The 15,705-nt window shown below is 41.3% G+C and overlaps 1 protein-coding gene across 2 annotated transcripts in view; it reads left to right on the forward strand.

Annotated features, from left to right (window-relative positions):
• Positions 1-4,677: 4,677 nt before the first annotated feature.
• The window catches only part of LTBP1 (latent transforming growth factor beta binding protein 1), a 348,337-nt gene continuing 337,309 nt past the window's right edge, over positions 4,678-15,705 (forward strand). Inside the window, exon 1 of one of the 2 annotated variants that reach the window (XM_075203670.1) lies at positions 4,678-5,578. In XM_075203670.1, coding sequence (XP_075059771.1) covers positions 5,154-5,578 — 425 coding nt within the window. In that variant the 5' untranslated portion in view covers positions 4,678-5,153. The remainder of the gene's footprint in view (positions 5,579-15,705) is intronic. The other variant, XM_075203671.1, reaches the window with a different exon arrangement.

Raw genomic sequence — 15,705 nt, forward strand, 5'->3', positions numbered from 1 at the left:
TTTTTTTACAAAAGAATGGGGAATGAGGGGCTCAACCCAGTATCTTGCCTAGGGCCCCATAGGATCTTAATGTTTGCTGTCCCACTTATTCTCCATCTTATGAAGCAGAGATCCACATCTGCAACCTCTGCAATGACCTGTATAAAAGATATACAAACATTTTACCTGTGATAAAAATGATAGTTTATTATTACAGGCATACACATGATTATAAGGTAATAACATAATGACACAAGCGGCCTTCTGCCATTCTTGCAACTTTGCCAACCTAGGCCCAAAACATGCAGTCTTACCACAAACCAGGGGCTGACTATATGTAAGCAAACAAATACTTAGGGCTAGATTTACTAAACGGCGGGTTTGAAAAAGTGGAGATATTGCCTATAGCAACCAATCAGATTCTAGCTGTCATTTTGTAGGATGCACTAAATGAATGAAAGCTAGAATCTGATTGGTTGCTATAGGCAACATCTCTACTTTTCCACACCCGCTGTTTAGTAAATATACCCCTTACTCTTTAAATATGAAAGCAGGGTTGCATGCATATGGAACAGGAATGATTCAATGAATGGATCTAGAAATTGCTATATAACATAAGGTTCCTGATTCATTAAGGATCTTAACTTAAGAAACTTCCTTTTTAAGTCTCCTGGACAAAACCATGTTACAATGCAAGGGGTGCAAATTAGTATTTTGTTTTGCACATAAGTTAAATACTGACTGTTTTTTCATGTAGCACACAAATACTTGATAGCTTATTTGTACACTGAAATTTAAAGTTGATATTAGTGTGTTACATGAAAAAAACAGTCAGTATTTAACTTATGTGCAAAACAGAACACTCATTTGCACCCCTTGCATTGTAACATGGTTTTGTCCAGGAGACTTAAATAAGGAAGTTTCTTAAGTTAAGATCCTTAGGGGCACATTTATCAAAACTCACAGAATATGAAAAATAGTTTTCAATCCTTATCGCATTGATAAGGATTGAACTATTTCTCATATTTATTAAAAAAGCAACACAGGAACAGCAGTTCCGAAAAACTGCTGTTCCTGTGAAGTGGAAATCATACTTACCGCTGCCTCTTCGGTTCTGAAGCAGCATGTGATGAACGGGGCTCCTCTTCTGACTCCAGTGCGCATACGCCGAGTGAAACCCTCGGGCATGCGCACAGACATCTCTGCTCTCGCTCTGCAACTATAGTTGCAGAGAGTGAGCGGTGAGTGACAGGGAGGGATCATGTGATCCCTCCACACATGCGCTGTCCAGCTCTGCTCTTCGGAGCAGAGCTGACAGCACTGAAACTTTTCATTAATGATAATGTACGCCAGCTTGAGCTGACGTACATTATCATGTTTGAAAAGTTAATTACATTCATTGTTAAATAGCGTTACTGAGCACTCCCCCATACATTGTTATGGGGAGTGCTCAGTAAAACGATAGGAGATGCAAAGCAGCAGATATCTATGATATCTGCTGCGATGCTGCTATCATAAATAGCAAATTAGTGTTTAATCCCCGAAAAAAACAGTTTTCGGGGATTAAACACTAATTTTTTTTACAGGGGGAAAACTGTTCATAAATAGGCCCCTTAGTGAATCAGGCCCAAGGTGGATAAACAATTTTATTAGGAGACAAGATCTAGATCTATAAATGTGTTGTGAAAAAACTGCATTCAAATGTGACAGGATTAACCCTTTCCTCAATACTGTTTTATTTAGAACAAATATTAAAAGAATATTACAAATATATATCTGTAGTCATTGCTAACCCACTGCTGAAAACGTAAGGCTCTTACACACTGGGATTAAAGATCATAATAGTGTTTTAATGCTAATAAAAGTAGGGGCAGACCTAGACTGTTTAGGAGGGGGGAATTAGCATAGACCCACCACTCCTTCATTCTGATTGGTGGGTCCGCCACATATTTCACTTTGATTGGACCTGGCAGCTGAGAAATAGGCAGATGATGGTACCTGGCAGCTTTGACTGTATTTAAAACATAATCAGATCTGCTGGGCAGGATCCGCTGCCTGCCTCCCGGCAGGGGCGGAACTAGAGAACACTTCTACCCCGGGCGATTTAGGGGGAAGGCGATTTAGGCCCCACCCACTTTTTGACATCTGAGGCTGCACACTATGTGCAGGTCCGTTCAGCAGTGACAGGTAGGGTCAGTGTGCTGCCCGGATGCTCTGATTGTGTTTAAAACACATAGTGTGCAGCCGCCGGCAGCAAGCCCCTGTCGGATTTGGGGGAGGGGTACAGGGGTGATAGGGGTAAACGCCCCCCCCCCCCCCCCCCCTGGATCCGCCACTGCCTCTCGGCCGCCAGGCGGAAATGTAGTGTGCTGCTATTGGGAAGGTGGGGGAGGGGGCGTTTACCCCTATCACCCCTGTACCCCTCCCCCAAATCCGACACTGAATAAAAGCTTGTAGTCCAGTTCCTATTGGTTTCAGTGATCCCTTAGTGAGTATAGTGGGGAATACCAGGAAGGCTCTCGAAGAGTCCTTGAATTTCCATACATGGCATACTGCTTTACTATCGGAGAGAGCATAGAAAAACTCTTGATCCTTTTACATTTACCTAGTACACTAGGCTCTATACAGAAAATTTACTTTATTATCTAAATTGTGGCAGGTTCTCTTTAAAATCCATGTCAGCTACAGAATAGATATGGCCACCTAACCTTCCCTGGAAGTTCCAAATAAGTGTTTTACCTTTAAATGCAACATTTCAACTATTTAAAATCGCTGAAAACAATTACAGATAATAAATAATACATTGAATGCACATGAATTTATTCAATATAATATGGAAGAGTATAGAAGGATAATGTCGAGTGAGCAGGAAATTTTCATTTTCTGCAAATTGCATCTACAGGAGGCACGATGAATAAATGTATAGGGGTGGAGGTTAGTGGTGCAAGTTCAGGTAGGTGTTTATAAATATTCACCAAAAAAATAATATTTTTACTGCTCAGATCTTGTACTTTTTTGCATTGTTGATCAGAGAGGATTTTATAAATATTTCCATGATTGTGTATGATTAGGTTTACTTTTGGAGTCTGAAAATACACTTTTCAGAGCACAAAAATGGATGTATCCATTAAGATGTATATAACTGGTCAAAAGAAGAACATAGAATATATAAAAATAGGCCCACTCATCCATAGGTTTAAAAGGCTTAATAATGTTTGTACATCATTTTTATAGTCTTTTAGTTTGTGTATACTTACATATAGAAAAACCTATCCTGCTGGGAGTGTATTGAAAACGACTACAGGTGTAAATATAGGAACCTGTGTAAAGTGTACAGGAGATGCCCATATTTGTGCCCCCTGCCCGCCTCCAATTTAACTTAGTAGATGGTGAATTGTGCAAAAGAACCTGCCTAACCTGTACAGCAACATGTATCTAAAAGTATTTGCAGATGGGGCAGCATGGTGGCTAAGTGGTTAGCACTTCTGCCTCACAGCGCTGGGGTCATGAGTTCAATTCCCAACCATGGCCTTATCTGTTTGGAGTTTGTATGTTCTCCCTGTGTTTGTGTGGGTTTCCTCCGGGTGCTCTGGTTTCCTCCCACACTCCAAAAACATACTGGTAGGTTAATTGGCTGCTATCAAAATTGATCCTAGTCTCTCTCTCCCTCTCTCTCTCTCTGTCTGTGTGTATATTAGGGAATTTAGACTGTAAGCTCCAATGGGGCAGGGACTGATGTGAATGAGTTCTCTGTACAGCGCTGCGGAACCTGTGGCGCTATATAAATAAATGGTGATGATGATGATGAGATGAAGAATCTGTCTACAATGGGACAGGGAGTGTAATATAAGCAGTCATCTGCATCTTACCTTCACCGGTGCTTCATTTGCTGATGTCAGTGGATTTGAAATTGCAAGAGTATAAAACTATCAAAAAATGCAGCAAATATAAGAGTTAACTTTTTAGAAATGTCAATTTCTTTCTTCCCTACTTTTTCCTGCCCCAGATTTATACCTGTACCCGACTGTGAGCTAGTGTTTTCCTAAACCAGACTTTGTTGTATGCAATCTATTTGTGCTTTAAATAGGAAGCAATAACACATACTAAAAACGACATACAAGCTAAATGGTATACACTTTAAATAAATACATAAATAAATAAGTAGTAGGATGAATAGAAAATAGATGAAATTAGGGAACCTTTAACCCTATTCAGTCCCACGAGCAATGGTGTGGTGATTGCTATGTGCTAGTTATTAATGTCTAAAGTTGTACTTTGCTCCTGTTCTCTATTGTTTTATTACCGTCAAGCATTTTGCTTATTTTTACTTATACTGTATTTGATTTATAAGAAATTCTTACATTTTCAGTACTGACATTTACATTAAACTTTAATTAAAAAAAATAATATAAATATCTCTACTGAATGTTCCAAGTATTTCTAATTGTATCAGCAGCATGGACAGATTTTATGAAAATTTTATTATCATCGGTCACTATCTGGGTATTATTATTTTCAAGAGCCAAATAATCCTAAATATGTATTGTACCGTGCAGTAGTTTTGCTGATTATCTCCCAATTAGGATATCATATGTGACATCATAATTCAGAGGGATTGGCTGTGACAGGCAGCCCACACTTACTCTAAATTTTAAAGCCCATTTTAAGATTAGCTTCCACTTTTTCGTCTTCTACAAATGCACACAGAGAAAGCCTTACACCGGCAGCTTAAGCAACCTAAACATCTGCTCCTTATAGAAGCCCCTTGAACTGCCCCCTTCACTTCTCCTCCTCCTTCTCTCCCTCTCTCTTCTTTCTTTCTCTCTCACTCACTTTTTTTTTGGCTGCTGTTTTAAAACAAGCTCCTGAAGCACCAGATCTATTTTTTTTTTTGTATTCTTTTCTTTCCCCCCTCTTCTAGGCATTGCCTGTTAGCTGGCTACAACTGAACTCCTTCTGCTTCCACAGCGCCTGAAGTTTTCCTGGGACAAGAGGAGTTTCTTTTCTTGGCTTAACAGCAAGAGAGGAGGAGGGGGCAAAGAGTTTGAAAGAAGAAGAGCCCGCAGAAGAGAGGAAGGCATACAATCTAACAGGGTGGAAGACTCAAGAGCCATTCTATCTGGAGCAGACTTATACAGCAACTATATATTGTATATTGAATACTTTGTGTATACATGGCTTACAACAGGTGGGGAGTTTTACTGTGCTCGTGGATCTACTTATCCACTGTCCTGGCTAATATAGAAAGAGTGAGGAAAATCACTTATGTGGTGCACCCAGGACCCCCGGGAATCTACCATCAGCAGCAGCAGTCTGTGCCTGTGAGTAGAAACAGTTTTGTGGTCAGTAGCAGCCAGCAGCACAGCGGGACCAGCCATGTGAGTACCCAGGAGCGGAGCCGCAGAATGAGCAGAGTGAGCTCCAACCCTTCCCTGGTGCAAAGACAGCAGCCGCTACCACAGCCGATCTTTGGAGAGAAGGCAGCCCAGGCTGTCAGCACGCAGAGTCGCCACTTCTCGTTCTCCCGGAGCAGCCTGCAGCAGGATACACAGAGAAGCCCCAGTATGCAGCAGCTGCAGCACAAGCTTCAGCTCCAGGGGTGAGACACAACTCCTCTGATCTGTCTGGGGCAGGGGGTGGGGAGTCAGCACTAGGGGCATGCTTAGACAGCGCCGTTTTGGTTATAGCCCAAAGAAATATCCCAGTCACTAGAAGCGCTGTGTAGAGGCAGGTGGTTCATATGTAACAGTGTAGATACCTGAAACCACTTATTATGCTCTGAAAAGTTAATCTGCCCCAAAGAACTTAACTATGGCAATATTAATAACTTACCTTTAAAGCGACTCTGAAGATCACCGATGACAGAAAATGCTGATCGCAACTGATTTTGACTGAAGAGCTGTCCGACACTTTTGTTTCCTGTCATTGCGACTTCAATTCCTCTAATTTTAAAGCGGCAATGTCGGGTTAAGTGTTTAAACACTTAACCTACGGGGGCCCAACATTGCCGCTTTAAATTCAGAGGAATAGAAGTCGCGATCACTGGAAACAGAAGTGCCTGACAGTTCTTCAATCAAAATCAGTTGCGATCAGTATTTTCCCTCATCGGTGATCTTCAGAGTCGCTTTAAAGGTAAGTTATTAATATTGCCAAGTTCAGGTATCTACAAAATGATGTCAGGAATGCTAGCAGCAATGAAGGTCTCATATACTAGATACTGATCTTATTTTTTCGCAGCCCAAGGTAATAAAAATCCCCATATAGACAAAGAGATGCCTGGATGTCTGAGACATCTTGATATCAGTTCTACATCCTGTGATCACCGAGGTGTGTGTCTGACTGTAGTCTTGACATATTTATCTATGTAGTTTGGGATTGGATGCTGTATCTCGTGCATCTTCCCTAAGGTTACAGTACAGGTAACTTCCCTTATGTCAAGGAGATATCCTAACCTGGGAAAGTGCAATTTCATACCTGAGGCAGTGAAATCCAAAGTGCTTTGACTCATCACACTTGTTAAACCACATTATTCTCTAGATTACAGATATGCCAGCAGGTGCCAGTGGTTTATTCTTTTCATTAACATATTTTAAATGCTTAAAATGTACAGTAACCTCTTCATAATGGTTTTAATCTAAAATTGTCCGGACATTCCAATGGACAGGTATAGACAATGGAATAAAACGTTGCCAATGTGAAATTACACATTTAAATGTCACAAAGCTCTGACATGATTGTATTAGCAGACTAAATGTGTTTACTTATTTGAGTTGATTGAAAAAGTATAAATAATTAGTACATATTTATTAAACTTTGTATAATTGTTCCTCAAAATATTTGTTTCTAAACATGTTATTTTATATTTTATAAGGTACCATATTTTTGTTTTGTAAATTGAATGTTATTATCGGTATGGGTTCCTTTTGTCTTGCTATAAAATGTGATAGTAATATCAAATGGGCATGCCTTGTTGGGGAGTGCAGTATTCCATGTTTAATGTGTAGGTGGTGGGCGTCATGTGCCTGGCCACCAGTAAGAGGAGAAATTAAATGGATGGTATTGGTAAATAGTTTTTTAAAAGTGATTTTCTTATTGCTGTGATATTTATAGAAATGTCTTGCAGTACTCTTTGTCACATTTTCCAATCTAAAATCCCCTGTGCTTCCTCTGCTCCAAGTCTATTCTCCAGGGGGCCCAAAAATAGGAAATATTTGATAAATGTTGCAGGTTTGTACAGCAAAATGAAGCAGCCACCCCTTTTTACTAACATATATCATACTTGCCAACTTTTCCTCGTTGGCTTCAGGGAGATTGGGGGTGAGGTGGGCGGAGCGAGGGCGGGGCTTGATGAATCGCATCATTTTGGCCCTTCCCCCTAAACGATTGTCACAATTTTGGCTAATTACAGCAAGGGGCGGGGCTAAGATGACACAATATTTGCATCATTAAGCCCCCCCGCCAGTTATCTATTGTGGGGGCGGGAACCAGGAGGTTGCTCTGCTCTCAGAATGTCCGGGAGACTCCCGCATTTCTGGGAGAGTAGACAAGTATGCGTTAAAGAAAAGCAGCTAATGAATCTCTAGAGACTGAAGTATCTTTTACATTTCTGTCTCCATTACTGAAGTCATGTTGTCTTACCTGTCAGTCTTTGATTAAATCTTGGTCTCCATGAAAATGGCCACCTCCATAGGCATCAATACATGGACATAGGACACAATTTCTGAACTGTGTCATCATGCCACAGATGGCGAAGCCAACCACGTCTTGTACTGGCTCAGCATCAGGGAGAATGCCAGACTCTTCAGGGAGTGAGGGAGGTCACCCCTATTTCAGGGAGTCTCCCTGACATTCAGGGAGAGTTGGCAAGTATGACATATATTGGAAAAAAAATGTGGGACACCCTGCAAAAGCTGAAATAAAGGTACATATTCAAATACAAATATGTTGAATGTTTTACACAACATTTTAGTTTTCAGATATGGGGGCATTTTTAACAATAACCATTTCTTTTTGGGCACGGCCATTTTTATTCCTTATCGCAATGATAAGGAATGAAAGATTGTGACCATTTATTAAAAGTGTTTTACTGGGACAGCAGTCATGGTAAACGGCTGTCCAGGCGAACACCTATCTCCTATCTCTTCTATAGTCACTATCGCAAAGTGGCCATCTTTGCGAAAGTCACCAGAGAGGAGCGCAGGTAAGGTGCCGTGAGGGATCCAAAGGTCCCTCTACCGTAATGCTCTCTCCATAGGCTTGAATTTTTAACGTCATCTTGGCGTTAGCCATAGGGCACAAGTTCTGAAAATCTTTGATTTTCATAACTTGTTAAATCACGAAAAATAGCTGTCCCCATAGAAACCTATGGGGAGTGCTATCGCTTACGATAAGAAATATTTCGGATAACTACTGCGATCCTCTAATTATAAATAGAGAAGATACTTACATTTGCAGTGGTTCTGCCGTTTTTGGGAGATTAGGAGCTTGTTAAATAGGCCCCATGATTTGCTATTCACTATTTTTCATATAAAAAACAAGTACAAGCAAAATGTAACAACACAACACTTGTTGTGAATAAGTGAATAAGTTCGTGGGTGCTTCTGGGAATTCTTGTATTTGACAATGTTATTTGTTGGTTCTTTTGACTTGAGAATGAAAGGAAGGTGACACAGAAGGCGTTTATGGCCCCAATATGATTAGGCTCACTGTGGGAAGGGAATTGTTTTGCCTTTGGATATTTACTAAGGAATTGTGTAATGAATATGAATGAAAAAAAGCTTTACGGGTCATGACCCAGATAATGAGTAGTGCATAAAATGTTTTATGATCTTGTGGTTTCACCTATTAAGTTTCATATTTCTCAAATAATGTGGACCAAACGTGTTACTTCCAAACTCATTTATATATATGATTGTTAAGTTGATGTGAAACCCACCTGGCAAATAACAAATAAGACGGATCAATCTCATTCCTTAATGGAGCCCGGGATGGAGCTGCCTTAAATGATAATATTTTGTAATATTTTTGCTTTGTCCCAACGCCCCTTGTCTGTAGATCATGCTTAATTCTTTCGCAGTTGATATTGCTGCCTTAAACGTTTTTAGTCACCGGTCATAAGATTTTTGTCAGCATATCACCAACAGGCAATAGAAAGATACTACACTCCATCAAATAAAACATTTACATATTTATGCAAAACTGTCAAGTAATTTCTGATTTCTTGTCCTATATTAAATACGCAACTAATAGCCATTTTTTAACTGGTCTTGTAGGAACTAAGCATTGAGTGACAATGACATTTTGTCTTCATTATAGAGCCAAAAAAGATAAGGTGACAGGTTTTGTTTAGTGGCACAGCCATTTCTTGCGACATGCTGGCGTCTTGACAGGAATGCAAATCCCTTAAAAATGACATTTACTAATAAGATTTGAACACACTTATCCATGTTAAATTTAAATAAGAGATACATCAATCATCTAGACAGCAGTAAATGAGGGGCAGCAGCTTATTTTGGCAGTGTCTGTTCCCATGTATTCAGTTACTGTTGCCTTAAAACGCACATCGTTTAGTTATTATAATAACTTATTGTATGTTGATATAGTGCAATATATACGTTTAGGCATTGCAGTGTACAAAATGCTGCAAAATTTCCACTCTGATGCAGAGTGAGACATTCAACAATTTGCATAGCATGTCTTGCATGAAATGTTTCTGAGCATGCTGAGATAGTGGACGTATGCATTTGCTCCTATGCAGATGATTCTGGCACTTACACTCACCTGCACGTGCAGAGTCAGGATGAAGGAGGGAAAGGGAGTGAAAATGCAAGCCGAATACACGGAAGGCATGTTCACGCAAATGCTGGTAATGCAGACCGGCAGCAACACGCATATATGCCTGTTAGGAGGCATATGTTTTGCACATGCTATAGGTCCGGTGCAAATATGCGCTGATGATAATGACTTATCATAAACCAGATGCATATGCTGCTTACGCAGAGGCAGGTGACCTTGAGATGCACACGGCTCCACATATGGAGGGAAAGACATTATTTTCACTGCTCTTTGTTTAGAGTTAGTTATGATGCATCTAACACTGCATCAGCCCCGTAATCTATATTTGAATGCGTTGGACACTGTGAGACAAGATGAGCCGAAAGTGGTATTTGAAGCAAGTCTCTATCTGGGCCTATTTATCAATGTGCTATGATAAGGTGACAATGGTAAATCAAATATTGCAGCAATTTATCAATAAAATATTGCTTGACAGATGAGTGATACTCAGCTGCCTCGGTGTCTCAGAACGGTAAGAGTTCATTTAAAGCTTCACCGGGCAAGTCTCTAGGGATAGGAACATGTGTGAACTGGCAGCCGATTCACGCATGTGCAGTGTACCTGAAAGCCCAAGACCTGTTAAAAATAGGTAAAAGGTTAAGTTGAGATTTCCTTTATAAAAAGTATTCAGAAGAGTCTTCTCTTGGGAAGTCACTTGTAACTGCATGCATGGCCTATTCAATGATACCAAACAGCATCACACTTGGCACCTTTACATCCACAGGTTTCTGGGACAAGAGGGAAATATTTACTAGAGCCTGTACATGTGTGATACTGCAGATATCTGGCAGTGTCTAATTGATTCAGAACTACTCATCCAACCAGAAGATTGTCAAGGCCCATTGTGACCTATGCCTAGTATAAATGTTGGCTCTTAGTATATATTAGTTCTTTATCATTCCCTATAAAGCTGTTATTTGGGGGAGGAGATTTTACTGGCTAAACTTATTTGCTGCTTAAGTTCTTCTATAATTTGAGACAAGGACGGATTGGGAACTTAATGTGGCCCTGGAAAAAATTATTACAGTAGCCTCATGTGGGCGGGTCCAAATAACTGTAGGTGGGGCCAACACAACAGTAGGTGGGATTTAGAAGTACTTGAATTTGGTTGTAGTAACATATAGGAAAACCTAGATGTGATGACTTTGCACACAGTGGGTCATCTCTAAAGCAATGCAGGGCAAATGCTGCCAGCCCTGTGTTATAAAATTACATAAATCCTTTTACATTATCTGTGACTGGCTTATGCCTCTGTGCTCCAACTTGTTTAATTGCCTACTAACACATCCTTCCGAAATTCCCTTCATAGAAACATACCTGACTTTGTTTAATAAGTTTAACTATTAAGAAACATGGTGGCGCAAGCCTATTTGATCAGTCTGCCAGAGCAGCATATGAGCACCTCACGCACTGTTTTTTCCCTGGCATCATGAGATGCAAACTACCAATTAAATCTCTCTCTATATATAATATATAAATATGTGTACTGTGTGTTTCAAAAATGCATTAATAAAAATCCTTATAATAAACGGCTGTACAGGTGCGATCATCACAAAGGTGAAATAGCATCTGCAAGAAAACACTTCTTTCTAAAAAAATGTGTATGAGCCCTAAATATGCCCAGTGATTGGTGGTGGTTTGAATTAACAGTGTAGGAGGGCTGACAGGCAATGGCATAAGTAAAGGGGAAAGCTATTACAAGTGTTTGCTGGTGATATACAAAGTGAAAAGGAGACAGGATTAATGATATCGTCAGTGCAATGGGGGCTGACAATATATTCAACAAAGTGATCTGAGAATGGGACCAGTACAGGGTAGAAGGAGACAATGGAATTAATGTAAGAACCACTAAAATATCACCAGAGTTGGAATAAGGCTCGGGGGGGGGGGTACTTAAGACAGGGAGGTTGTCATTTTAGATACACTTTAGACAAATACACAGGCAAAAGTGTATGCACTACTGTTAGATACATGCAGCTCTGCCTTCACGAGCAGTACACTGTGAAGCGGGAAATACCTCCTAACTGTCCTTGGTGTCTGACCAAATCCTGACTAAGCGAGACAGTCAAATTCGGGACTGCCCCATCAGATTCGGGACAGTTGGCTGTCTGTCCTGCTCTCTCCAGCTGTTCTTGTCATATTCACCATCTGTGGCTGCTGGTTTTTTTAAATCGGTTGCTGCTTGTCTGGATCCTGGAATGCTGGAGGCCCTATTTGGAAAAAATAATGGGTACATGAAATTTAGAAAATGCCAACCAGCCCCAGCATTAAATCAATACCATCCACATTAAATAATTAGGCCTCCCTTCAGCCGCAATATTAAAATAATAGTACTCACGTTTGATAAATAGATCTATTTTCCTCCAACCAGCCCTGACAATAAATTAATAGTATATACATTTAATAAGTAGACCTACTTCCCTCCAATCAACCCCAGCAAAAAATTTATAGCATTTACGTTTAATATTACCATTTCCCACAACCATCCCCGGCATTAAATAACTCATATTCACATTTAGTAAATAACTCTCCTTCCCAAACTCAGCCCCCCATTCAATTAGGTTCCCACCTAAACGCCACCATTAAATTAATATCCTACCTTCCACTGATGTGTTATTAAGACAGCCCCCTCCCTTCCCTCATATCACACATTATAGCAACATGCCCCCTTTTCCTTCACAAATTATAGTAGCCCCCCTCTCCTTCACACTCCTTATAGTTTAGTATAGGTAGCACCCCACCTTCCTATAGTATAGTATCAGTGGCGCTATATAAATAAATGGTGATGATGATGATGATAGTATATAGGCAGTCTCCCTCACCTTCCTATAGTATAGTATATAGGCAGTCCCTTCACCTTCCTATAGTAAAGTATATAGGCAGTCCCCCCACCTTCCTATAGTATAGTATATAGGCAGTCCCCCCCACCTTCCTATAGTATAGTATATAGGCAGTCCCCCCACCTTCCTATAGTATAGTATATAGGCAGTCCCCCCACCTTCCTATAGTATAGTACAGTGGTTCCCAAACTTTTGCCGTTCGTGGCACCCTTTAGAGTCTCCAAATTTTTTCAAGGCACCCCTCCATTATAATTATTGAGCAGTCCTGTTTTAGAAGTAGTTGAGTCAAAAAATTGTAATAAGTATTTAGGTCAGGACAGAAATACTTATTTAGTTGTATGCAAAAATGCCCCCTCTGCATCCAGACACTTTGCCCCCTCTGCATCCAGACACACTGCCCCCTCTGCATCCAGACACTCTGCCCCCTCTGCATCCAGACACACTGCCCCCTCTGCATCCAGACACACTGCCCCCCTCTGCATCCAGACACACTGCCCCCTCTGCATCCAGACACACTGCCCCCTCTCCTCTGACCTCTGTCACGCTGTCACCCCTCCTCTGCACTCTGTCCCCCTCCTCTGCCCTCTGTCACGCTGTCCCCTCCTCTGCCCTCTGTCACGCTGTCCCCTCCTCTGCCCTCTGTCACGCTGTCACTCTCCTGCTGTCACCCTCCTCTGCCTCTCCTCTGCCCCGCTGTCACTCTCCTCTGCCCCGCTGTCCCACTGTCACTCTCCTCTGCCCCGCTGTCACTCTCCTGCTGTCACCCTCCTCTGCCCCGCTGTCACTCTCCTGCTGTCACCCTCCTCTGCCCCGCTGTCACTCTCCTGCTGTCACCCTCCTCTGCCCCGCTGTCACTCTCCTGCTGTCACCCTCCTCTGCCCCGCTGTCACTCTCCTGCTGTCACCCTCCTTTGCCTCTTCTCTGCCCCGCTGTCACTCTCCTACTGTCACGCTCCTCTGCCCCGCTGTCACTCTCCTGCTGTCACCCTCCTCTGCCTCTTCTCTGCCCCGCTGTCACTCTCCTGCTGTCACCCTCCTCTGCCTCTCCTCTGCCCCGCTGTCACTCTCCTGCTGTCACCCTCCTCTGCCTCTTCTCTGCCCCGCTGTCACGATCCCTCTAACTCCTCTGCCGCGGGCCAGCCATATAAAAAAAAGAAAGAAAGAACACAGTAACTTACCAATCCGCCGGGCGTCGGGACCCAGCAGCCTCCTCTCTCCCGCAGCAGCTGTCACTGAATATCGAAGTCAGTGACAGCTGCTGCGGGAGAGAGGAGTCTACTGGGTCCCGGCGCCCGGCGGATTGGTAAGTTACTGTGTTCTTTCTTTTTTTTTTTTATATGGCTGGCCCGCGGCACCCCAGTGACAGCGCCGCGGCACCCCTGGGAGCCGCGGCGCACAGTTTGGGAACCGCCGATATAGTATATAGGCAGTCCCCCCACCATCCTATAGTATAGTATATAGGCAGCCCCCCCACCTTCCTATAGTATAGTATATAGGCAGCCCCCCCACCTTCCTATAGTATATAGATTTTAGTCCCTGCAAATGTCTCTATTTTTCAGTACTGATTCCACAGAAAAAAAATCTTTCTGCGCCTCTTATATTCAATTCTTACCATCTATTCTTAATGTAAAGGCTTTATAAGTTGATTTTTGTAGAAGAGGAGAATTTAAAATGTAAAAAAAAACATGTTTACATTCAAGAAACATGAAATGATGGAGATTGTAGTGCTCCAGGGTCAGATGAGACAGTATCACACAGGACTTGCTCAGCAGCACAGTTTCCCTGGGAACTATTTAAAACATTGCTAACTATGTGTTGTTTGTCAGACATCCATAATACAGAAACCACTGGCAAACAAAATGGCTCTCTATGCATTACACCATGCTCGCGCATGTTCATATCTGCAGGGACTGGTCAGGTGAAGCAGGTCAGTGTCGCTGAGGCAGCGGAGCATCACTCTGCTGACCTGGTAATCATTTTTTGGTAAGTTGTGGTGGTCTAATTTTACCATAAATATGTATAGAGCAAAGCCACAGCATGGGGTCTGTCTCCAAAACGAAAGATATAACAATAGATATGTTTTTCGAGGATGGAATGCAAGATATCTGTTGTGAGGAAACATCAACATAATAAAAACATTTTTAAATCTTTGTAATACATGTTGTTTATACAGAGTAAATAATACTAAATAACTATCTGTTTCTTTCTATTAACCATAAATACAGCTGATTACATAGTTGAATCCTCAAAGTGAGACTGTTGGGGTAAAGCAATATAATCCTCTGACCTTCCTAGAATGTGCCCTCTTTGCAGTGACCTTACAAGGTGTTCTTTGAAGGTATTGTGGAATGCTTATCTAATGCTTTAACAATATACGGTGTCAATTGGTTATAGCTGAAGCTGTTCTCTGGAGATGGTGAGTTAGTTTTTGAAATTTTTCCAGCCCCCTCTAGCTGTGAAAAGAGATTTATGCACAGAGTACAGGTGTTAACTTTGTAACTAATAGAGAGTACATTTACTAATAGTCCTGGCCAATGAAACTTAATACTGCAGATATACTTAGCAGCAGCTGGACCTTAAACATAAGTGTGATCCCAGATTTAAAATGACAGCTAATGAATCAGTTTACAACTGTAATATAATGATGAATTGTGTGTACTATGTACAGTTCATACCAAATAATTCAGTATGCTGGGCTGGAAGTTTCAATTTTAACCAGTAGATTATACGTTCAGGGGGTGATGTTGAGCTGGATGCAAATGGGGTTTTGTTGTATTATATTCTGTTTTTCCTGAAACTAGTGCTTTGTTTGCATGCTTAGAAGTAATAAAGTGTTTTATACGCCGAAAACGCAATTTGTGTCCAGTTCAAAATGACTCCCTCAATGCAGATATAATATTGTTTGTATTTACCATAAAGAGGGCCTGATTCATTAAGGATCTTAACTTAAGAAACTTCTTATTTCAGTCTCCTGGACAAAACCATGGTACAATGCAAGGGATGCAAATTAGTATTCTGTTTTGCACATAAGTTAAATACTGACTGTTTTTTCA

The sequence above is a fragment of the Mixophyes fleayi genome, chromosome 3, assembly GCF_038048845.1.
Source record: "Mixophyes fleayi isolate aMixFle1 chromosome 3, aMixFle1.hap1, whole genome shotgun sequence".
Classification (NCBI taxonomy): domain Eukaryota; kingdom Metazoa; phylum Chordata; class Amphibia; order Anura; family Limnodynastidae; genus Mixophyes; species Mixophyes fleayi.